The sequence below is a fragment of the Pyricularia grisea genome (assembly GCF_004355905.1).
Source record: "Pyricularia grisea strain NI907 chromosome Unknown Pyricularia_grisea_NI907_Scaffold_1, whole genome shotgun sequence".
In the NCBI taxonomy this organism is placed as follows: domain Eukaryota; kingdom Fungi; phylum Ascomycota; class Sordariomycetes; order Magnaporthales; family Pyriculariaceae; genus Pyricularia; species Pyricularia grisea.
The window spans coordinates 4037785-4061179 of NW_022156716.1; the positions used below are offsets into that span (position 1 = coordinate 4037785).

The window sequence follows — 23395 nt, forward strand, 5'->3', positions numbered from 1 at the left end:
GTGAAGACGAGCATCTGACTACATCGTCGTTAGATAGGTTGATAGGTAGGTACCTTGTGCGAACCAGTTCGCGTCCCCGCAGGGACACTCCGCCAAGGACAGAGGGACATTAAGAATCATAAGAAACATTCAGCTTATGGCGGCTTTGTGCGCGTTTCAGCAAGCGCTGGTGTCCTTGGTCATCAAGCCGCCTCGTTTCCTGCCCGCTGGGAATTTAGACACAACGAGACGATGACCAAAGAAAGACGCGGGGCAAAAGATAGTACTATGCTCACAGGTAATAAGCACATGGCTTGAGATTGAATTGCACATCCCCGCACATCTATATTTGTACCATAGCATCCTATGTCGTTCGTGACAGCGCCGTCATAGCTCCGGAAAATTGACAAACAAGCTTCACTCGCGAATATATGCATGCCGCAGACGGTGGGGGCCCTAATTCTAATTATGGTTGTCTATTTCACGCCCAAGCCCCAAGGGAGCTCTTGTAGGCAGCGTCAACGCCGGCCAGTCGTATGCAACCTGGCTGTGAAGAAGGGATGCTTCAGGGCGTCAGCCGGAGTGATTCTCTTGTCAGGATTGACGTGGAGGCAGCGATCCAAGAGGTCGTGAAAAAGGTTAAGCTCCTTGGCCTCGGTATCCGTCATGCCAGCAGACGCGGCCATCAGACGAGTCCGCAGATCGCGAGTTGGCTTGATGGCGGCCAGGGTCCTGACGGTAGTCTACAGGGTTTTGAGTTAGTCAACTTATGGGCTGCGTTGCATGCATTTGCTATTTTGATTCACAAGCAAGAAAATGTTGGGGAGAGGATCCATGCGGTCGGCGTATGGCGGTGCAGAGGGGTGCGGGATAGGAGTGCCTAGCATCATACTGGGTGGGCATAGGATGTTGATGTGACCGGCCGGTCCGTCGGACGCTGGGCCCACCGAAATGGAGAAAGGCCGCAGCCAAAGATAGACAAAGGTGTAGGGAGGGTTAAGGATGACGGTAGCTGGGCTGTTGGGGGCTTGTTAATGGGGTGTAATTTGATTGCATTTCCAGTCAGCGGGAAAGCCCAGGAGACAGGGCTACTGCTGATGATGTTGCCTGCGTTGACGCTGACACCCCAAAGGATGCAGCGACTTCACTAATCAGGTGGGCGCCAGCCGTTAAGCTAGTCAGGGGTGGTAGGTAGGCTGTGTTTGCTGAACTGGATCCATCTCCACTGGACGACGATCTTGGATCCTCGGAATTATTTGTTTTAATCCCTGAACATCTTTGCATCGGAAACTGAGCCGAGTATGGCTGACCAGGTCGAGCCTCGAAATCTGACCCGCTGCGAACAATGACAAATTCCCAACTCAAAGGTAAAATGGCAATGTGCTGAGTCGGATGGAGGGACACGGATGAAGTAATTCCGCTGATGGTTTGTCTTGTCGTTGGGCGCCCCCGGAATCATTGGGTGGGGGAAGCGAGACAGGGGAGGTAAAAATAGAAGTATTGCCGCGCCACTTGTCATTGTCGGTTCGACGATACACTCGCAATCTTGAAACAAGTAGCGCAACCGCCGCCAAGCTATGTCTGCAGATGTCACGAATGTGGACACCAAAACAAAAAAGAATATGAAGCCAAAGAAAACGAATGAATAGACGCCAATGACGCCAGTGGGGGGCATGAAGCGAGAGTGTGATGCAGGAGCCAGACTAAAGACCTGGACCAAAAGAAAATAACAAAACACCCAAGCAAACAAGCAAGTCAAACGTACCTTGCCCAGGACTTTGTCCCTCTCTTGGCTAAAAAAGTTGCCGACCTCGTCAAAATGCATCTGCCACAGCTCACCCCGTTGGTAAAGCTTTCTACTGATCTTGCCGCGGATCTCCATGATAGCGCGGAGCATCTGGTTGTTGCTGTCGCCCGTGAAGAGAATCTTGCCCGTGTACATTTCGTACAAGGTGCAACCGATCGACCACATGTCTGCGGCATAATCATATGGGATTCCTAGAATGATCTCAGGCGCTCGGTAGAACCTACTGACGAGGTAAGGTGTGATCTCGTTGTGTGCGGTCGCCGCATCCGATCTGTCTATCGCAGTACCCAAGTCGCAAATCTTTAGCACATTACGTTGGTCGTTGACCTAAATCAGGATGACATCAATGTAGTTAGTCAGCCGGCCAGGTGTATCCCCGGAGTAAAAGCAATGATGTTGATCTTACCAAGATGTTGTCTGGTTTTAAATCGGCGTGTATGATGCTGCACTTGCGCATGTGCCCCAGGGCCAAAAAGATCTGGTATGCATAAGCGCGAACACCCCGTAGGTTGATACCAACATTGTTGCCAAACTTTTTCAGCACCTCTCTCAGATTGAGTGACAAGTTTTCAAAGGCCATACACAAATGACCCTTGTACTCGAAGGAGCGCTCAAACTTGACAATGTGCTTCTTATTCTCAGGATCTGCATCGTTCAGCTTCTGCAGGATGGCGATTTCAGTAAAACCTCCTTTTCGTAGGGCGTCGTTGTTGCGCATGATTTTGATGGCAACGAGCTTTTTGTTCGTCATGTCCATTGCCCTCGCCACACCTGAGAACATGCCCTTGCCGAGTGCCGACTGGATCTGATACCGGCCGTCAAGGATCTCCCCCGGTCTGATCTTGTAGTAGCCGTCCTTGTCATCGCCTTCGAGGATACCGCCACCATTGCCCTGCGCCAGCTGCGTAGTACCTGCTTCATCTTCTGCTGCAGCCGTTTGAGCCGACTTTTTGGGTGCAACATACCTCTCAGGCGGGGCCGTGGAGAACATGTCAAAGTCGTCGTCGTCGTCGTCTTCGTTATTAGCTACTTTCGAGGCACCGGTATCTGTCTCCTGTTTCATGGACTCTCCATTGCCAAGGGACGGTGCATTATTTGTGTTAGGACCCTCCCCGTGCAATCCGACATTGCCATGTCGCATTTCGTCACGGCGCTCATCCTCTTTCATGTCAGCAGTAGGATCATAGTCGGCAGCCGAGGGGCCGTCCTCATCCAGGGATTTGCCCTTGTTGTGAGTGTTGACCAGGTCCTGCTCAGTAAACATATCCAGAGCCTCCGGCGTTCCAGCATCGTTGGCTTGCACTGGGGACTGATCGGGAGATACCACATCTAGAAAGGCATTAGTAACTCAAGAGAAGAGGTAGGACTGTGGTGTCTGTATAGTGTCTTACCGGAGTGAGGTGTGTTGACTTCAGTCCGTTGCGGCGTATTGCCCTGCGTCGATTCGGGAGTCGAAACCGCAAGTTTGGCAGCGGATGCAGCGAGAAGCTGCTGCTGCATTGGTGTCGAGGCGCGTGACTTGCGAAGGAGCTCTTCACGCCGCCGTCTTCGACGCTCGATTTCAGCCTCTTCGTCCACGACAGACGGAGGTTCCCAATCTTCGGACTGAGACTCGGGCTGCTTGGAGCCAGCGCTGCATGGGTGGAGCAGGGTGGTCAGCAATTATTGAACAGTTAATCCAGGATATAGTCAGTAGAAATGGGAGACATACTCTCTTTTTTCATCTTCAGCACCGTTTTTATGCTCTTCGGCAACACCTTGAACAGATTTAGCATGGACCATTCTCTGGCTACTATCATCAACCACAGGACGAGCCCGCTTGGACATGGTTTCGTCCCGTGGCTGTCTGTCATTGTGGGCACTATACTTGATAGACTCAGCCTGGTCCCTATCCTGATTTTGTCGATCGCGATGGTGAGCATCCCCTCTGCCACCACCCCTATCACGTCCCCCATTATCAGCCCGCGTTGAGCGGTACGGCGATCTGCTGCGGTGACGTGCACGTTTGTCTGGGTACTTGTCGCCATCTCTGTCGTCGTAGCGATAGTCTCGGTCATCGTAGGGGAGAGGGCCGCTGGCACCCGGGCGATCTAGGTCCTCGTACTGGCGGGGGAGCCGATCGCGGCGGCGTGATGGCTCCTCGTAGTGAACGCGGAACCGGCGCGGGTCGCGGTCAGAGCCGCCGCCACCGCCCCTGGATCCATTATAATAGTCGCGGTCGTCAGCGCGGGCACGCTTGGAGCCGCGTGGAGAGCCGGAACGAAAGCCGGGTTCGGGAGACCGGGACGGCCTGCCTCGATTTCTATTGGTACGGTCAACACCGCTGGCCCCGTCACGATGCGGCAGAGTGGTTGCCTTTTTCACACCATGGTTGCCGTTCTCGACAATTTCACCTTCGTCTGAGCTATACCCGGAAGTCATCGCGCTGGATTTGCCTGCCTATGGAGAATCTTTCTTTTGTTTGTTTGCTCTTTTTTTTTGGTGTTTTGGTCACCCAGCCGGGGCCTTTTTTTCGTTGCGAGAGGTTGTATTGTTTGCGTATGCGTCAGTGAAAGAAGCGATGAAGCAAGTGAGATGCGACAAATGCGCCCAACCGGATCTAACCTAGAGCCTTTTCAGTCAGATCATGTCGGTCTGATTGCAAGCCACTGCAAATTCGTAAAGGGAAGCTGTAACTATCGGGTGGTTAAGATTCCGTGACGGATCAACAGATGACGGTGAAGAGATGATTCTGTGAACAAATGCCCATGCTTGAGATTGAGAGTCTGGATTGCTCGCGCGAGTCATCCACCAGCTTCATCGGATGCAGTCAGTGTGTAATGTACGTGAAATTGGTGTGTAGGGCGACCGCGTCGAGATGGCGAGAGTGGGTCTGGCCCCCACTCACCGCTAGAGTGAAAAGTCGAGCGCCTTGCCTTATCGGCTGATTATCCCGAGCGATAAGCCTCGTTGCAGTTGGAAGAGGGGCAAAAAAGGGTCTGGTCCGTCTTTCTCCAAGTCCCTTTGAACAGAGCCATCTTTTGAACCCACCTGAACCAGCGCATTGGCAACAAAGTCTCCTTGTCGTCGCAGTCTTTATTCCGCAGCCTATAACTTCATCAGAATCTTTTTAGAAGATCAAAATGGGTGGTGCTAACCGTGAAGGTATGACGTACTGAACTGCCCGCGAATTCAAGCCACGACCAGTCCTCCCCGCCATCCTGCTCATTGCTGACACGCGTTTTCTGCACATTTAGGCGGCAAGGCCAAGCCTCTCAAGGCTCCCAAGAAGGGCGCCAAGGACCTCGACGACGACGACAAGGCTTTCCTCGAGAAGAAGCGCGCCGGTTAGTCTAACTACCATTATATTCCAAGTTCAGACGAACGAAACGAAACAAACTTGGATAATATTTTCCGCGTCGGCTGCTAACGCTGTGTAATGCGCACTAGAGGAGAAGGCAAAGAAGGAGATGGCAGACAAGGCCAAGGGCAAGGGACCTCTTAACACAGGTACCCAGGGCATCAAGAAGAGCGGAAAGAAATGATTAGCATTGCGTTTGGCTGGCTTTGGCATTTGAGCGACCACTCGGTTCCATGTTGACCTCGGCGTCGGCTTGATTCAGAACACGCAGCGATGGAGTTGTGGATTAGTTCTATTATTGAGGACTACGAGAAACTGGGAATATGAATTTGACGTTTCGTTATGCTCAACTTGTCAACAAACTTCGTGATGTGAAACATGTGCTTGGTTGTTGCAGCCAACTGGGTATCCTGCGACCACTCGAATAGTTGAAGTGACGTTAGGCCATGTATTGCACAACGTGATATATATTGAGCCAAAAACGCGGACCTGGGTACTTAAGGTCCTGGAAATATTTCTCCCAAAAATCCTCCGAAGTCCTTGTTTTTTGACGGCAAAGGAGTTTCCTTTCAGGGACAATACAAGGGTTAGGGTGAATAGTACTGGAAAAGATGGGGAAATTGTTGAACTGTAATGTTAATGATTCCACATCCATAACCATGATTGCCTCGGCCCTCAACAGAAATAGAAATAAAAAATAACAATACCAAGAACAGTTCAAAACACAAAATCCCATGTGCGAAATTGCAAAGAAATTTATGCGCATGGAGACCATACAAATGAAGCCTCGAATTTGCTTTCTTTGCGGAGGTTTAGGATAGAACAAGGACATTTTTAGACTAAAAAGAAAAGAAAAAAATCAAACCAAACCAAAAAAAGGCGTCCATAACTGAGGTATCCCATCTCCAAAATCCGCATAAATAATGCCCAAACCACCATCCAACGGCGTGCGCCGGCGCCGGGATCCTTCCGAGGACGCCACCACCACGAGCGCCACCGACAAGGTCGCCGACGCCGTCAAGGCCGTCGAGGACAAGGCATCCCAGACGCTCCTGATCCTATGGGACGAGCTGGAGGACTGGCGGCGCGACAACGCCTTCATACTGGGCGGGTACCGGCGCACCAGCAACAGCTACGCTGCGTCGCTGGCCAGCCTGCTGCACCTGCACAACGAGTCGGTCAACATCTGGACGCACCTCGTCGGCGCCGTCGGGTTCACGGCCACGGGTGCGTACTTTTTGCAGGCCGTCGTCAGGCCCCGCGTCGCCGAGGCCTACGGAGGTGACGTGCTCGCTTTCGCCTGCTTCTTCGCCGGTGCGTTCCTCTGCCTGGGGATGAGCGCCACCTTTCACACCCTGAGCAACCACTCACCCGCCGTCGCAAAGTGGGGGAACAAGCTCGACTACACGGGCATCGTGTTCCTCATTGTCGGCAGCTACGTCCCCGCGTTGTACTACGGCTTCCGTTGCCATCCGGCGCTGTTGGAGCTGTATCTGTCCATGGTGAGTTGGCCTTGATTGCCGAAGTTGTGACAAATCTTTTACAGATTGATACCTGTTGTTATGACATTACCTGACCACGTCCTCTATCAGATCTGTATTCTTGGCCTAGGATGCCTGGCGGTTTCCTGGGTAGACCATTTCCGATCCCCCGCCTGGCGGCCCTACCGAGCCCTTATGTTCGTGGGCCTGGGCCTCTCTGGCGTTGTACCGGTGATGCATGCCATCGGCGAGGATGGATTCGCTGCCTTGGACCAACGGATGGGGTTGCGGTGGGTGCTGTTACAGGGCGGCATGTACATTTTCGGAGCCTTCATCTATGCGGTAAGATCTGGCTGAACCCCTGAATTCTCCAAAACGCAAAAAAGAACAAAAAAACCCAGAATAACATTCTTGCTGACATTCACTGATTGGCAGGCACGCTGGCCCGAACGGTCATTTCCTGGTAAATTTGACATATGGTGTAGCAGCCACCAGATTTTTCACGTCTTTGTTCTCCTCGCCGCCGCATCTCACTTGTACGGCATGATCAAAGCGTTTGACTTCCGGCATAGTCCGATGGGTTCCGCACAATGCTGAACAGTGTTTTCCCCAGCAAAGAAAACTGTGCCCTTGTTACCATGTTGTTCCATTCCGCCGAAGCTCAAGGATTGTCTAAGTGATTCACAAAGATGGGTGGGTTTTAGACTGGACTAGACTAGACTAGTAAATGCACTTTTTGATAATCAAACCAGAAAAAGGCTTACGATCTGTCATCCGCCTAGGTTATAGCAAAATGGAAAAAGCCTCAATCGAGGCCCAAATCCATCACCCTTACAAGGCCAGAACCCATCGCAGCAGCTGCCCACCAACCCAAGTCAACATTAGGATTCCAAGCACAAACCACCACTCGAGTCTCAGGCTCATGTAGCATGATCCCTTTGAGTGGATTGTGCTCCTCCGGGTAGTCGTCCCTTTCTGTCCGCTCCACCAGCTCACAACCATTGGTTGCGGCCGATTCGCCTTTGCGTGCTGCCGTCCGCTTCGCCTTCGCCTTTGCCTTCTCCCGAGCCTTCTTCATGACTGCCCTGGAGTGATCATTTCTTGGGTTGTCGTTGATTTCGGGCTTGAACCCATGCAGGATGCGAACTGCTCCCCGGATCTGCGGTTTAGCATCTGCGTTCTCCTCCTGATGTGCGTCCTGCATCGTCGTGTCTTCTCCATTGGCATCTCCATCAGAAGTCTGGGACTCGTTGGCCTTTCTGTACTCGTGTTGAAAGAGTTTGATCTTGTACAGCTTCTCACCTCGCAGGTAGAAGACCTTGCGCATGGTGTTAAATGACCAGAGCGAGCCGTCGGCACATCCAATCAGCGTATAACAGTGCGTCTTGCCGGCTGACAGACACATAGGCTGGCTGAAGCCTTGGAAGACGGTCCGTAGCTGCGAGGGATACCTCATTGCCAGGAAAGCGACAGTTGTAGAGCCCGGGGTGGAGTTGGCATAGGTTGAAAGAAATCCTTGCATGTGTTCGCACCAATCTAGCATGTTGGGTTGGAAAACGGCACTTGGAGTAGTGTGGGCCGCCGTCTCCTGGGAGGGATCTGTGAAGTCGGTAATGGCTGGACATCCTCCCAACGGCACGGATGATATCAGGTAAGGATGCGAAGGGTAACCCGAACATATGTCGAGCATTTCCGCGTGGTGAACAACTTGTCTTGATATGAGAACAAGGGGCTGTATGGACCATATGCCAATGGTTCCATCCTTGAATCCGACAGCTATACGGTTCACATTGACCCATGTGAAACAAGTTGCCAGTATCCCAGTTTCTTCCTCTTTAAGGCTGATTGTGGCAAGAGGTGTTTGAATCCAGTCTAAAGGGTGTGCAAGTTTGGTTAGATATCTATCCATATGATATTATACTACGCAGAAGGTAAACCCACCGAACTGTGTCTCGCCGCTTGCCTCAGGCTCTTTGACCTCGACAATGTGCACTTGACCCTCACACAAGACTGCAATCACGCCACAGAGGGATCCTGGCTTGGTCACTGGGGCCACTGGGCACCATTGCAGTCTCTTCACTCTACCCCAGTCGAAGCAGATGGCCGAAACTCTCTGCGGCGGTTTGCGGCAAGGTCTGCGCACAGAATCGCCATCCAGTTCTGACTCAAACCTCCAGAACTGCACACTGCCGGCAGTCTTGTCCTCCTTAGGGACTGCCTTCTCGGTCCGGTAGAATGCATAATCCGAGTCTGGTGAAACTGCAATGGCGAGGATTTGCGCCGCATCGGGATCCGCGCGGGGCGCCCAGCCTATAGCCAAAGGTACACCTCCTACATCGAATAGCCAGCCAGTAGCTTGTTGTCCTTCCTCCGTTACAGATTCGTCCTTTTCAGAGAGGGTTATCGCACTCCCTTGGGGAACTACCACAGGCTTCTGGCTATCATGAGGCCCAATGAATGTAATCAAGTCTCCTTTGGTCGATTCAGGTAGAAGCTTCTTCCTACGTCTGGCCGGTATAGTGCCGAGCCTCTGTGAGGCAGTGCCACCCTGGGTGATCTGTCGGTACCATGCATGAAACTTTTTCCTCTGCTCTGCCTCGAAACCGTCAGGAACCCAGGGGCTTGGCATGACACAACAGCGTCTTTTCAACCCGCGGTCGGGGAGGACGTGATTGACATAGTGCAGTCGCAAGTTGTCTGCAAGTGCGACTGCAGCCACATCTGGACCATACACCGTCTCCAAAAGCAGGCCGAATCGATCGTGACGCTGCAATGGACCTAGATAGACCCTCAAGCTTTTGTTGAGGTTGTCGGCCACATAGCGCCACAGCTCCCCGTCGGTCTCGGGCGGTCCTTTTCGTTTCGAGACCACTTTGAGTGATGCTCGATATGCCGCTTGTGACTTTTTCTTCTTTGGTAATCGCCACCTCACCTTGGAGACTGCATCTCCGGACTTTTCCGGTCCTATGTCCGTGAGATCCTCTGTTGGCGCATCCGCCGCTCCTGATTCCCCGGACGCTCTGGAGGCTGGGACCGATGACCGCCTCGAGCTAGGCTTTGACTGTATCGGCGCACTCTTGCGACGTCTAGGGGTCTTTGCCGTGACCTTTGGTCTCCTCGTTGAACTGGCGTGTGAAGCATAACCTACATCACTTTCATCGGCCTGGGCCTCATCTTCTGCAGCCGACAAGTCGCTTATCGGGTCCTGGCCGACATCATCCTGTACCAACCCGTTCCCAAAGTCTCCATCCTCATCTACCGAAGGCTTCCTTTGCCGTCTGGTGGATTTGGAGGGAGTTGTAATATCGTTCACTTCCAGCTCACCATCGACGTCGTCAAGGCCGTAATCGACGGCTTTGTATGTCGCACGTCTGGCGCGAGTCGACCGACGAGTGCTCATGATTACGGATCAGAGCAGAGCGCTAGATTTTTATCATTACTTCATGCCATCATTGAGGTTGTATTTGATATGGAGACTGAAAACTGCATTGAAGAAAAAAGTCACCGAAAAGGTCAGTAAGGTGCAGCCTGTTTGCACCTACCCCCACTAGATTTTGTGCAACAGGGCCCACTTTTCTAATGCCATTGGATCTTGGCGGATTTTATAGCATGGAGCCCATTGTACTGCAGGTACGGTACTTTAGCTTCCTTTCTTTGTCGTCACTTTTTTATGCGACAACCCGGCGATTCAACTCGGCAAGACTCGTCTGCTTGGAAATTTATCCATCCACACCATTGTGACAGTCGATTTGAGATTACAGGGACCTCGATCACCTTGAAATATGGTAAATCATATTCTTCCCCGGACAAATGTCTCGCCATGTCACTAGGACGAGTCTAACAAGTCTTCAACTCTTTACCCCTTCCCCACACTGGAAGTCCACATGCGCTAAAGAAACTAAACTGCCCCTTTTACAACAAACGTTCCTTCGATTACTAAAATGGATTATTTGCTTCCGATGGTACCTTTTAACCGTTGACCAAGGTCGAAAAACTCAACGGCTGATTGCTGACTTTCAATGCCCATTATCGGCTTTTGCCAAGACCTTTCATCCGTCGTAGGTCAACCCCCCCGGACATGAAAGGTTGTGGTAGTTCGGGATCTCTGACCCCCGGATTTTATTCTGAGTTGATTGGATCTTGAGTTCTGGAAAACGCGGCAACTAAAGGGGACGCGTCGTTGGGGTGATCCCCCCATGGCCGTGCTTTTTCCACTAGCTCAGTCAGGGTTGGCCAAAGGAGGAGGTAGCCTCTCTGGTGAATGAGAAGGTCCGAGATTCTCTAGGATACATTTCGTAAACATTTTGTAAAAGGGGTTAAAAGCTTGGAGGCCCCTGAGGAACCGAATCGTCATCAGTAAGAAAATAGAAAACCACCGGTAGAACCCGATGGGTCGGTTGGACCTAGTGAGTAGAATCTATAGCCCGTCTCAGGAGTGCCATCAGTTTGCCACCGATCCCTATGTTTGAATATTGAGATTTTCAAGACTTACGCATCCTTTTTGCTGCGTCGTAGACACCAGGTTCGGCTGGTTAGCACGAGGACAAAGCTCGCATGGCTTCGGAAATGGGGAGCCGTTCAACTAGCAAACACCCAACGCCAACACCTACCTCTTCAAGCTCCGAATCCTCATTGCACTGGCTAGCTCTGGACTAATCTCGCCCGTTTGTGCAATCCAGACTATTGGAGAAGCATTGTTTACTGCCGATCTGCCTTTGTTGAAAGTCATTTATTTAGACAAGTGCCATCCCTCGCGACAAAGGAATTGACATGACCTTTCTATTGTTCAGGCAAAACGTTCATTACCTTTGTCCAGTGACTTCTTTCTTGATAGACCTCTTTGGTCTTCCTTCATTCATTCGTTACATAAAAGTCACCTTCATCTTGAGTCTTGGTCCGGCTCATCCAGTCGTTAATCATCATCAACAATCGCATCACTTTTACAGGCTTCCTCGCACAAGAAACTTGCCAGATTTCGACACTCCCAAAACACCAACAAGTAAAATAGCAGAAAAAAGAAAATGCGTCCTTCAACCTCCACAAACGTCGCCCTGGCTGCACTGCTGGCAGTGCTGGGTGCCGACGCCCACATGATCATGAACACGCCCACTCCTTACAACTTGAACGGCGCGCCGCCGTTGCTTCAGACCTCGCCTCTGGGCCCTGACTTTCCCTTTCCAGGCCAGGGACTGTCGCGCGTCGTCGAGGTGAGCAAGTACGCCGCAGGTGGCGCCCCGATCGAGGTGAAGTTCACCGGTTCCGCCATGCACAAGGGAGGCTCGTGCCAGTTCTCAGTGGCCTCGGGCACCACGCCGCCCACCGACCCCAAGGCCTGGAAGGTCATCTCCTCCGTCATTGGCGGCTGCCCCGGCGAGACGGACGGGGAGGGTAATCTTCAGACCATCGGACAGGACGCAGAGGGTCGTCCGACCGCCAAGCAGTGTGACTCCTTCAGTGAGAAGGAATGCATCAAGACCTTCAAGATCCCGGTGCCCAAGGAGCTGGCGAGCGGTAGCTACTCGTTCGCGTGGACCTGGTTCAACACTGTTGGCAACCGCGAGATGTACATGAACATGGCCCCCATCGAAGTCTCGGGCGGCGCCAGCGATGCCGCCGGCCAGACCTACCTCGACAGCCTGCCATCTATCTTTGTCGCCAATATCAAGGGCAGCGCCGACAGCGCGTGCACCACCTCACCGGGCGTCCTGAGCTTCCCCGAGCCTGGAAAGGTCGGCATGGTTCTTCAGTCTCCCACGGCGGGCTCGTCTGGCAGCTGCGCGGCGGCTGCTGCGGCGCCCAGTTTCGACCAGGACATCCGCGCCATGCAGGACGGTGGTGCCGCCCCTGCCCAGCCCTCGGGAGGGAGCGACAACAGCACCGATGACGGCAACGACGGATCAGCAGGCACTGCTCCTCCCACCACTACCGATCTGCCCAGCGGCGTCTACGTCAACCCTCCTGCCACCCCTACCACCCTCGCCACGATCGTCAAGGACCCCGAGACGACTGCTCCCCCTGCCGGGACGCCCGTGACTGTACCTGATGCAGTCACCGGCGGTCTCCAGGGTACCAAGGTCGCTTGCGCGACGGACGGTTCGCTCATCTGCATCGGCGCTTCGCAGTTTGGCATCTGCAACTATGGCTACGCGTTGCCTCAGGATCTGGCAGCGGGCACCACCTGTGCTGATGGCAAGATCGCCAAGCGCTCCACGTGAGAATTTGAGGACATTTCGAAACGGTGTTCAAGGGTTTGTATTTGTGTGACGAAAAAAAAAAAAAACCTAGATTCCGGTAAATCAAAGGCTTTGTTGTATAAGATTGAAACCACGCGAAATAGCTTTAGAATCTGTAATTTTTCCTTTCTTCCTTCTATTTTTATCCTGAATAAAATCCTTGACGTCGATTGGTATTTAATTCTTCATATGGTGTCTCGGGGAGTTTGATGTGAGGGACTGGTTGATGATCAATGAACAATTCGCTGACACCAGGTAAGCGGTTACAAAGACGACCGGAAACTCAAGCAGGCACCAACCGCGCTTGTGTCACGTGGTAGGCTGTGCTCACCTGCAACCCTTGCAATAAGACCAGGGTCACAGCCGGGATTTCAACCCTGGCTCACCGAAGTTTGGTGCCAATCATCGCCCTACCAAGTCCTAAAAACAGCGACTGCTTACTGGGATTTGGGCGCAGCAATCGCGGCTGGTTCTCACCAGGGGCTTGAAGCACATCCCTCAACCGCAATGTAGCTGTTCAAGCCCTCGCGATGAAAGACTATAAGGAGTCGGGGGCGGGTTGGTCTTGGTGTTTAGTGGTTCTCTTGTTCATCATCAGCATTCATTCCCATTCCAATTTACACCACCAAACTTGTCGCCCTCATTCTTTGGTTTGGGAGTCGCGTGGGAAAAAAAGAACCTTCAGACAAGGGTCAGCAAAGCACACGATTTTACGGTTGGATGTCAGCATAAACATTGCAATCTCTTGATTCAAGACATTTCAAGCCTTTAACTTATTTATATATAGTACTTTCTACTGGGGAGTACTCGTTGCGGCTACTCTTGACTTTTGTTTCTCTCTTATTTTTATATTCTTCCTCGCCCTCTATTCCTGTGTCTTTCTTTTACTCCTAAAAGTCAAAAAGAGAGAAAAAGAAGGGGGAAAGAGGAAAAAAAAGGAAAAAAAAAACCACTCAACACAAACCCCTCCAAAAATGCGTTCAACAACAAGTCCCGTGAGCCTTCGCTCACTAGCCGTTGTCTTTGCCCTCCTGCCCGCCATCGCCCTCGCACACCCCACCGCAACGCCCACTCCCGCTCCTACAGCCTCACCTGCACCCAGCTCCAGCTCCAGCTCGAGCTCCAGCACGGCAGCGACGACATCGGTATCATCTGCTTCATCCACCATCACCGGCACGCCCGCATACTGCACGACGGCAACACCGCAGTCCAAGTTCAGCATCCCCACGGGCACCACCCGCCCCGTCCCGCCCCTCCCCTGCACCGGCGCCTACGATGCAGAGAAGGGCGTGTGCTGCAAGTCCACCGACCCCAACTGCAGCGGCAGCGGCGTCGAGTGGCAGCTTCCCTTGGCCCCCTGCGTGACCTCGAACCCGCTGTACAACGGCTGCCCGGGCAACATGCTCAACAACGTGTGCTGCGAGAGCGCCCGGGTCGCCTTTGTCGACGGCAATGTCAGCTGCGAGAACGGGAGGAGTTTGTTCACAGTCATGACGAGCGCCGACAAGACCGTCACGAGCTCCTTCGGCCCGGCCACCACCACCCCCGGGCCGAGCACATCTCAAACTCCTCCCAGCGCGAACCCGGCCTCGTCGACGATCCAGTCCACCACCACGACTGGTGGGATCCAGTCCACCACCAAGACTGGTGGTGCTTGGATGCCTGCGCCGACGGGTGCGGCACCTGTTGCTGCCATCCTCGGTATGCTTGGGGCTGTGGCTGCTTTGTAAGGATGGGGTGGGCAACTTTTATCAGTCTACAATGTTTTCCTTTTTTTACTACAATACCCCCTTTAAAGCGAATGAACAGATGATTGTATTTCTGGAGCATAGCGCGGCGTGTTTTTTTTTTATCCCTTTGTCTGGATTAGCTTTTTATATATAGGCGTTTTGTCAGGACATAAGGCGTTGGGCCCATGGCGCTACATGATGGCCCGGTATTGTTTGTTTACTCTTTTTTTGATAGCCAAAAAAATGAAACATTTGTTTGTGTTCAATGTCCTTGATCGACAAAGTGCTTACAACTGATAACATAATCCGAATGCATCGGCAGGGCCTTGAAGCAATTGAGTATCATTTTCTTGTTCCTGGTGACCTCAAACTGGAGTCTTGGTGGGTGTATGCAGAGATGAAGGGACAGTTCAATGAGACGTCAGGGCCGAGGCACCAGGATCACCTTCTCTACCTACATTTTTAGAAGTGCTAATACTCAGGATTAGGCAAGAGACTTCAGAAAACGACCAAAAAGAAGGTGCGACCCATGGCTTTGTCAAAGACTCTCGGCCACCACGCGACTATTGAAAGAGCCCGACTATCTACCTTACCTTGATTACCTAGGATTGTAACAATGGTCAACTTAGGTGCCATACCTTAGGCAGACTGTCAAGGGTGGCATGTAACCAGACATAACTCCTATCCACTCACTTCTTATATCAATTCGGCATAGAAGCACCGCTCTTTACCTGATTTCTATACTCACAACATAAACATACGAGAATGAGCCTTTCATTTAATTTATCGGTACTAGCAAGCCAGAGCAGCGATGAAGTTCGGCAGCAAGGTCAAGCCCCTCCCCCGCCAGGCGTTCTGCCACTTCTGTTTTGAGCAGAAGCCCAATCTCCCCATTTGCCAGCGGTGCGAGATGGTTCACTACTGCTGTAGAGAACATCAAATCGCAGACCACCCTTACCATAAGAAAAAGTGCCAGCGTATCGCTCAGTGCATCAAGGATGTGTCCAAGGAAGCCGAGCGGCTGCGAAATGTTGTATGGGATGCCGACCCATACGGCAAGTTCTTCATTATTCCAAAGACTCGAGAGTACATGCTTGCCCAGTGGCGTCTCGCCACCGCGATGAGCTATTTCGACACCTCAGACGCGGTCAAAGCAAACCTTGAGCTCCTGCTGAAGATGTCTCAGCTGGGGAGGGCTGATAACGGACTGTTCTTGAGGAACCTTATCCCGGGCTTAATGTTGCGACTCGGCAAGGACCAGGAGTGCTACGACTTTTTGAAGTGGTGGGGGACGACGCCCACCCACAGTCCTTGCTTTGACGATATTTACCTCCCATACTTGGACCTCAAAGGCTCATCTGCCTACGAGGACTATAATTGGATATTCTCCAGCAGCTCACTCGAGCTTTCCATGGGTAAGCTCGTCTCTGGTGCAAGGCTGAATCTGTTTTGTTTTCTTAGTCTGAGCTGATTGGCCATGCGTAGTTGTCGCCCTTATACTGCTCAAGATCAGAATATACCTCGACCTCCAGCTTTTACAGAGGGCTTTTCCTCCTTGTGCAGATACGGCCGGCTCTTCTAAACAGCGCAAGGATAACCAACGGGCGTCGGACAAATCCATCGAGGTAACGGCAACTCAAGACATTACTCAGGACACGCCGGCCGTCCAGAAAGCTACTGAGAATGAATCTGTCCATACACAGCCGAGCGATGAACCCGCATCTCTGCAGACTCAAAGTCATCAAACGGACGCGCAGCAGCTCGGTAATATACTTTCCAGCAACGACACCGCTAGCATGACCAAGGATACCGAAAAGAGCAATCCCGTAAGTGTTCTTACTGACTACTTGGACTAATGTTAAGACAAAGTCTGTCGTGGCAACGACCATATAGAATAATCTGACAATCGCGAGTCGCAGAATACATCCCCCGAGGCGAATAAATCTGCCGAGTCCACTGAAAACGCCGAGCGAGACGAAACCAGCAAGACCGAGTCCCAATCTTCAAAGCCGCTTCCCGATACTGCCCGAATCATTCCATGTCTCCGCAGTAACATCATCATAGACCACTTGGATCAGCTCAAGGACGTCGATCATTCGTGTATGCTAGCTGATTTGGAGATGGATATATCGGGGCTGTACAAGCTGATTGACCGTATAAACTCGAGGTTCTGGAGAGATGTAAGCACCTTCATCTCCGTATCCCGACAGCGTACCAATCAACAAGCTGACATGCACCCTACTGAACAGCTTTTGGACCCGACAAAAGCACTGATCGCGGCTGTGTACATCATTGAGCCGGGTGGAATGGCAGAATCTTTCGAGGCTGTCAATGCCTCGCATAAATCATAGTACGAAACTCCTGGGGCAATTGATACGATACGTTTGCTTTTCAAGGCGGCAGGTTGACGGCCGATGGGTAACATCGAAAATTATCAAGTATCTATATGCTGGCTCAAGTGCCAGCTGGTTGTAACTGATGCCAATGTCAGGGGCGATGATTCGATATCCAGCAGACGTATCAGAAGTAGCGTATTGGGCAACCTGGCTCATAATCCTAATGGTAATTCTCGTATAATTGGACTGTCGCAACGGGCTCTATTTGCTCATTTTTATGCTTTTAACACTCGACGCTTCGACGATAGGCGCTACCCCTAGTTCCTGAAACATTGTCCGGTCTAGGTATTGGAGAACGACTCTGGCCAAGAGGGTGTCTGTTCATTCAGGAAACGGGTAGCGACGAGGTAACAGGTTTCGAGGGAATAACGCTGATCAAGAGACCATTGATGAGCACGAGAAAGTTTGAGCGCCACCACTTAACTATCAAAAGGGACCTTGAAGGCTTGCCCTCGAGATTAGAGTCGAACTATACAAATAAAACGTTGCAGCCAGGGACAAGGCCAGGCAGGCGGCTGCCCTAGCCCACTATAGAGCTGAGCTCCGTTCCAACGAGACAGTCAGGGCTGCCTTGTCTGTACCAGTCCTCAGTTGGCTGTTAACCGTACGCCGGACGGAGGATTTTCCTCGACGTATTCCAAAACCCAATTGTGGTGAACAGGTGGGTGTCTATAAATACCGTTGATAATATCTTGCAGGTCGCCCTGGAGTTCACCGGAGCCTGGGGGAGATGCGAGATATATGCGATGGTGATAGGCTTTAATAGTTACTGCTTGATGATTTATCTTCAAATTAAAGAACCAGGGTATACCCAATAAAGCAAAGTCCAGTACAAAGTGTCCCCTGATGAAAATAAAACAAAACTCCTACAAAAACAAACATCGTAAACTCCTGATGCCAACCCCAAAACAATGCACTAAACAAATTATCAAAACAAAAAAAAAGAGACCCGAACCCGAAGCCGCCCAGAACTTATTTATGTTCTGTTTTCCAACCAGATTCTTGTCTGCGCCTTTCGCGCTGCGCCATGATCTCCGCCATTTCCCTTTCATCCGCTCTTTGCAGAGCCAGCCGCCGGCGTTCGGCTTTCTCAGCGGCCACAGCAGCCAACCGCTTAGCCTTGTCGCTCGACGCGACCATCTGGTCGTACATCTCGATCCTTTTGGCCTCACCCGACCTTTTCTCCTCCCGGCGCTGGTCAGCGGGCTGGCCCAGCGGGATGCCAGGCCTCATCTCGGCTCTCCTCTTGTCCTCCTTGGCCTCGGCGGCCTTGACCTTGGCGGCCTCGCGCCGCTCCTTCTCGAGCTGCGCGAAGAACTTGCTCCGCGGCTTGGCCTGCGGCTTGGTCGGCTTTTTGGAGATCCTCGCCGCCGTCGTCAGATTCTCGTTCCTCTCGGCGCGCTTCGCCTCGGCCCTGCGCCGCATCTCCCCGTCCGTCAGGCCGTGCGTCGCGGGCTTGAGGTTGCCCTGCGATGCCAGCCTTGACTGGTAGCTGGGCCTGTTGGACAAACTGTGGAGGTGTATATGTTAGCAACAAAACTTCCTTTCTTTTTGCAGGCCTGGTAGGAAATACTTACAAGAAAGACTCCATCAAGGTTTCAGTGCGATCGGGGTCTGTTGAAGACTTGTTGACTTGGACGGCAGCCTTGGTAGTGGTGGAAGTCATGGGAGACATCTTGATATGATTCTCGGTATGGTAGAAGTATGTGTGTTTTTGTGGTTCTGGCTTGTTCTTTCCTTGCGAAGCTGTATCAAGTCGGCAGGTTCGCTGTTCGGTTGCAATGTTGTTTGTGTGCTTGTGTGGCTCTCGGCAAGTTCAAGCTGTTGAGATTTTTATCTGTTGTAGAGACTTTCAATTCGACTTATATCAAGACTTGTATCTGGGTTCGAGGCAAAGGGAACAAGTGCCACAAGAGTGGGAGAAGGAAGATTTATATACCTTCAGAAAATAACATTTTACAATCTCATTATGCAGATGCTTACAGAAGCTCACAGCCCGGTCAAGTAATTTACAAAAAGCTCACATCTCGGTCAAGTATTTACAAAAAGCTCATATCTCGGTCAAGTAGTTCAATGGAATAACTTTGCCATCTATATGCAGGCCCCTTTTGCCGTGCATATTACGCAGGACGAGGATTCTGGTCATCATATCAAGAAAAATTCAAAAAATAAACAAATATGCTTTGCAGGTAATCGTTCAGAGTACAGGCCTCCTCGAAGGGGATTGTTTCGTTCTTCATGGATACGGATTGTATCCAGCTGCGGTCCATTGATGCAGGTTTCCTACATAGCCTACTACTAGATGATGGTTCTGCCTTGGAAAATTTATTTTCTATTGGTGTACTTGACCATGTCCATGGCAATCATCTGCTTCTAGTCTAGTTTTAATTCGTTCATGGACCAGAGGTTCATAATAGGGGGCAAGACTCGATCCGAACGGACTTGCACTATGCCTTTACTTACTTGACAACTTGCTTGTCGAAAACTACCTCGGATTGAGTTTGGCACTGTCTATGTAGTATCAGGGGTCAACTGCAACAGATGTGCAGCTTCCACGACGACAAGCCCCTGACCCTTGATGCTGGACGATATCACGACGGCATTGCCAACTCGGAAATCATGGATCGAGAATCACACTGCCAGAATAGCCGCATATGATGAAGACGAAATTTCTTGACTTTGTCACATATTGTTGTATTCATTTTTTTTTTTTTTTTTTTTTTTTTTTTTTTTTTGTCTGGTATTCTCAGGGGTCATGCAGGCAGGCCATATTGAAATACAAAGGAGCTGGGAAATAATGATTGCATGTGAATACCTTTATGGAGTTGGGATTTTATCCACACTGCGTGACAACTTGACACGCTTCACTATCTTCGATTCAAAATACAGTTATACAGTCCATATACGAAGGCAAAAGAAAGTCTTGTAAAGCTTTACCTACCATCGTGTGTTCTTCTTATAACCGTGGTTGCTACGTGAACAAGCATTGATAGAGTTGTCCAGTCCAGGGCGCTTAACTCCATGCAAGGTAGACCGGGATCCCCACAGCAGCCCCACCCTTGCTCAGGCCGAGCCAATAATAAAATCAACAATTAGGATAGACCTTCACCCCGCCCCGCTACCGGTCGATCCTTGCTTAAGCTCTCACCTTGTCTTCCTCCCAACGTGGAGAGGGAACAGAGCTCCGTCCTTTCTTCTCTCTCGGAACAGCAGCAACGTCAAACTCATTGCGTTTGTTCATTTCTGCCAACCCCCGTTCCGCCATTTCAAAATCAGCAGAGCAACCATGGCTTCCCGTGGAGTTTCTGTACTCAAGTTCGTCGGGACTGTCTCCCTGGGCCTTTTAACTGTGAGTGTATCTGTCTGTCCGAAGCTCCGTCCAGCTCCGTTTTTCTTCTTCTGTTTGCTTTGTCTGCACGATTTACGTGCATGGCGGTCTCTGTTGTGTCGCTACGTCATTTCCCAGGCGGCCCCGCAACCAACGAGTCGTCGTCAACCCGCCCGAGAGCAGTCCTCGATAGGCATCTCCGCCTTGAGAGACCATCACACTGTGTTCAAGGCATTTTAAAGTCGAGCAATATTGTGTTTGGCTTTGTGCTGCACACGTCGCAGCTCCATCCTAGATCCTCCACAGGCACACCAAACTGCAAGCGATGAAACAAGGAGCAATGATTGACTAACTACTACATCTCCCCAGGGTCTTTCCTACACGCTAGGGACTGTGTCGGCACCGGCCCTTTTGGCATTAAACTCATCCGAGAACGCCGCACCCGCCTTCTACTCCCTTTCGGCCTCGGCCCGCCGGCAGCTTGGGGCCCTGACCGCTGCTTCGGCCACGACTTTTGCGCTCGCTCTGATCGCATCTCCCCGCTACTTCCGCCACCCCTACCTCCTCTACACCTCGGTGCTCGCGGTCCTGTCGGCCGGTGCCGCCTCTGAAAGGTTCAACCCGTACCTGCGAACCGCCCCGCGTCCCCTGCCGAGGTCCAACCCCGACCAAGCTGCACGCCGCGAACGCGCCGCCCGGGCTCGCATGGAGGCCAGCTACGAGGTCCTGAGCACCGACGTCCACAGCGACGGCACCAGCGGCGACGAGCTTCCCGAGGAGGAACCTGTGAACCTGAACGGCGAGACGGTCCGCGCCGACGTCGAGACCTTTATCAAGAAGCAGATGGTGCGTACCGGTGTCGCGGGTGTGGGATTCCTCGTCGCCGTCCTGGGTATTTGGGGCGACGGAGCTGTCCGTCCTCCCGTCTACCGCTACTAAGCTGGCCTGTATTGGGAACGTCAAATTCGATATAGGTGTATTACTTTCACAATCTCGACTCTGTTCTGGCCTTTTCTCCCCTTTTAGGCTTACTTGTTCCCACACACCACTGGTCGCGTTGGCTCGATACCTGCACACTGTGTCCAAGTCAACTTTCATTACATTAGGAGAGTTGTGATCAACTGGATCATGGAAGGAAATATTTGCCCTTCTCAATCAATCAGTCATTCCTTCCTGTCCCTGGTCCCGACAATCCTGGCCCGTCACACTCTACTGGGTATCCCGTACAACCTCATCTATTTTGCAGGCAACCTTTTTCGCGTTTTCAGCGTTCAGCCCAGATATGTTGATGCGGCCGTTGATAGGGAGATATATATGATGCTTGTCGACCAGAGCTCGACACTGGGCGGGGCTTAGTCGGAAGTAGGAGAAGAGACCTTTTTCCTCGAGTATGTGCTGCCAGTTTCCGGGCGTCTGGTTTGTATTTTTTTTTTTCGAGGGACTTGATTTTAGCAAAGACACTGGCAAAGATTGAAATGGTTTGCGGCGCTGCACAAGTTTACTTACCTTGTATTCCTCGGTCAGAAGTTTGAATAGAAGCTCACGGTTACCCTTGATTCTTTGCCGCATAACAGAAAGTTCATTCTCCCTTTGAAAAAGGCATAGGCATCACGGACGGTCAATCATGTCCCCAGTCACATGAATAAAATAGTGTGTCCTTGGCTGGGGGGAAGAGAATTTACTAACCATTTTGCCCTGAGCTCTTCAGAGCTCAAGATCATACTCACCAACCTCGACCCATAGGCCGGCGAGGACGAAAACTCCCAGCGGATCAAGCACCTCAGCTGATCGTGAACGTTGCGCGCCGCACCAGCGCCGGCCGGGCAGAAAGCATGCAGGACGCCGCAGCGCTCCCCGTACAGGGCAAAGTTCTTGCTAAACGACTGGCAGACAAACATCTCGATGCCCTCGGCGGCCCACGACCGCACCGCATAGGCATCCTCGTCCAGCCCGTCCCCGAGGCCCTGGTACGCATTGTCAAAGACGGGGAAGTGGCCCATGTCGCGCACCGCAGCCCGCAGCTCGTCCCACTGCGCCCGCGTCGGGTCCATCCCCGTCGGGTTGTGGCAGCAAGCCTGGAAGATGAAGACGCTCCCCCTCGGCGCGGACCGGACGGCGGCCAGGACTGCCGGGAAGTCGAGCGCGCGTCCCTCCGCGTCGTACTGCTGGAACTCGACCACCTGCAGGCCCACCAGCTCGCACAGCGGCCTGTAGTTGCCCCACGTGGGAGTGCCGACGTAGACGGTCGGCGACGGGGTGACGAAGCGCGAGATGAACTGCGCTGCTAGGTGAACCGCGCCCGTGCCGGATATGGTCTGCACCGAGGCGATCTTGCCGGCGGCGAGGAGGTCGCTGTCCCGGCCGAACATGACGCCTGCTGCGTGTTTGATGAAGTTTACGTTGCCGGTTGTGCATTCGTACTTTTTTTTTGGTGGTTGTTGTTGTCAGTCAATGTGACTATCTTGTGCCAGAGAAATAGACTCAGGAAAGCGTGAATGGTGACTTGATGAGTGCCAAACCTACATCATGTCCAGGGTCATTCTGTAGCAGTTTCACCTTGGCCTCCCTCACGGTTGCCAGCTCCTGATAGTTTCCCTTTTCGTTTCTGTAGATACCGACTCCGAGATCAACCTTGTCCGGACTGGTGTCTGCGTCGGCGGTTGTCTTGAGCAGGTTCATGGGGTCCGGAGGACCAGGTTGTATCGTTTCAAAAACCATTTTTTTCAATTAAACTTCCTTGGAGAAAGAACAGCCTCTCTTGCCTCGAAGCCTTTGTGTGAACTTGTGTTCAACACACTGGTCAAAGTACTTTTTTTTGGGTACTTTTCTGATCAAATCGGGAGCTGGTAGAATACACAGGTGTATGAGATTACAATATTAAAACCTGGGATATCGAAATGTGACGCCGACCGAGAGAAACTTTTTGGTAAAATTTGTGAAATTCCACGCATTCACCAAAAGTAAGTTGTGAGTACAATAGATGCGAGATGTTTGGTTGACCACTCATCCAAGCTCCGAAAGTCGGCCGCTTCCGCCCACCTCAGGGTCGCGGAGCCTTCTGCCGAGCTCGGAGCCATTAGCCCATGAGGGTTCCGACGGGT

The 23395-nt window shown here is 51.9% G+C and overlaps 10 protein-coding genes across 10 annotated transcripts; 6 read left to right on the plus strand and 4 right to left on the minus strand.

Annotated features, from left to right (window-relative positions):
* Positions 1–497: 497 nt before the first annotated feature.
* On the minus strand, positions 498–4207 carry PgNI_01225 (uncharacterized protein; the record flags this gene model as incomplete). The annotated part of the gene is made up of 5 exons (XM_031121299.1): positions 498–722; positions 1745–2113; positions 2193–3115; positions 3178–3419; positions 3498–4207. 5 exons carry the CDS (start codon positions 4205–4207, stop codon positions 498–500), a joined length of 2469 nt encoding a protein of 822 aa, XP_030985975.1.
* Positions 4208–4908: 701 nt separating this feature from the next.
* Positions 4909–5310, plus strand: PgNI_01226 (uncharacterized protein; the record flags this gene model as incomplete). Its single annotated transcript, XM_031121300.1, has 3 exons — positions 4909–4930; positions 5023–5112; positions 5216–5310. 3 exons carry the CDS (start codon positions 4909–4911, stop codon positions 5308–5310), a joined length of 207 nt encoding a protein of 68 aa, XP_030985976.1.
* Positions 5311–6049: 739 nt separating this feature from the next.
* PgNI_01227 (uncharacterized protein) lies at positions 6050–7204 on the plus strand (the record flags this gene model as incomplete). Its single annotated transcript, XM_031121301.1, has 3 exons — positions 6050–6628; positions 6719–6949; positions 7043–7204. The coding sequence occupies 3 exons, from the start codon at positions 6050–6052 to the stop codon at positions 7202–7204; spliced, it is 972 nt and encodes a 323-aa protein (XP_030988037.1).
* A 208-nt stretch (positions 7205–7412) lies between these two features.
* PgNI_01228 (uncharacterized protein) lies at positions 7413–10007 on the minus strand (the record flags this gene model as incomplete). Its single annotated transcript, XM_031121302.1, has 2 exons — positions 7413–8479; positions 8549–10007. 2 exons carry the CDS (start codon positions 10005–10007, stop codon positions 7413–7415), a joined length of 2526 nt encoding a protein of 841 aa, XP_030988042.1.
* Positions 10008–11628: 1621 nt separating this feature from the next.
* On the plus strand, positions 11629–12822 carry PgNI_01229 (uncharacterized protein; the record flags this gene model as incomplete). The annotated part of the gene is made up of 1 exon (XM_031121303.1): positions 11629–12822. One exon carries the CDS (start codon positions 11629–11631, stop codon positions 12820–12822), a length of 1194 nt encoding a protein of 397 aa, XP_030988043.1.
* Positions 12823–13814: 992 nt separating this feature from the next.
* PgNI_01230 (uncharacterized protein) lies at positions 13815–14570 on the plus strand (the record flags this gene model as incomplete). Its single annotated transcript, XM_031121304.1, has 1 exon — positions 13815–14570. The coding sequence occupies one exon, from the start codon at positions 13815–13817 to the stop codon at positions 14568–14570; it is 756 nt and encodes a 251-aa protein (XP_030986749.1).
* Positions 14571–15381: 811 nt separating this feature from the next.
* On the plus strand, positions 15382–16921 carry PgNI_01231 (uncharacterized protein; the record flags this gene model as incomplete). The annotated part of the gene is made up of 4 exons (XM_031121305.1): positions 15382–15985; positions 16056–16396; positions 16490–16750; positions 16820–16921. The coding sequence occupies 4 exons, from the start codon at positions 15382–15384 to the stop codon at positions 16919–16921; spliced, it is 1308 nt and encodes a 435-aa protein (XP_030986333.1).
* Positions 16922–17938: 1017 nt separating this feature from the next.
* Positions 17939–18641, minus strand: PgNI_01232 (uncharacterized protein; the record flags this gene model as incomplete). Its single annotated transcript, XM_031121306.1, has 2 exons — positions 17939–18476; positions 18544–18641. 2 exons carry the CDS (start codon positions 18639–18641, stop codon positions 17939–17941), a joined length of 636 nt encoding a protein of 211 aa, XP_030986748.1.
* A 1491-nt stretch (positions 18642–20132) lies between these two features.
* On the minus strand, positions 20133–23232 carry PgNI_01233 (uncharacterized protein). The gene is made up of 5 exons (XM_031121307.1): positions 22818–23232; positions 21981–22714; positions 21801–21882; positions 20661–21707; positions 20133–20313 (listed from the first exon to the last, which is right to left on the minus strand). Exons 1-4 carry the CDS (start codon positions 23010–23012, stop codon positions 21504–21506), a joined length of 1215 nt encoding a protein of 404 aa, XP_030986747.1. The 5' UTR covers positions 23013–23232; the 3' UTR covers positions 20133–20313; positions 20661–21503.
* PgNI_01234 (uncharacterized protein) lies at positions 20253–21233 on the plus strand (the record flags this gene model as incomplete). Its single annotated transcript, XM_031121308.1, has 2 exons — positions 20253–20315; positions 20664–21233. 2 exons carry the CDS (start codon positions 20253–20255, stop codon positions 21231–21233), a joined length of 633 nt encoding a protein of 210 aa, XP_030986336.1.
* Positions 23233–23395: the final 163 nt, after the last annotated feature.

What these genes read in the sequence shown, in the direction of transcription:
- PgNI_01233 (XM_031121307.1), bottom strand. Translation starts at nt 23,012, where the DNA reads ATGGTTTTTGAAACGATACAACCTGGTCCTCCGGACCCCATGAACCTG. An exon ending in AGAATGACCCTGGACATGAT is followed by an intron (nt 22,715 to 22,817) that starts GTAGGTTTGGCA and finishes CCAAAAAAAAAG; the next exon opens with TACGAATGCACAACCGGCAA. An exon ending in GAAGAGCTCAGGGCAAAATG is followed by an intron (nt 21,883 to 21,980) that starts GTTAGTAAATTC and finishes CCTTTTTCAAAG; the next exon opens with GGAGAATGAACTTTCTGTTA.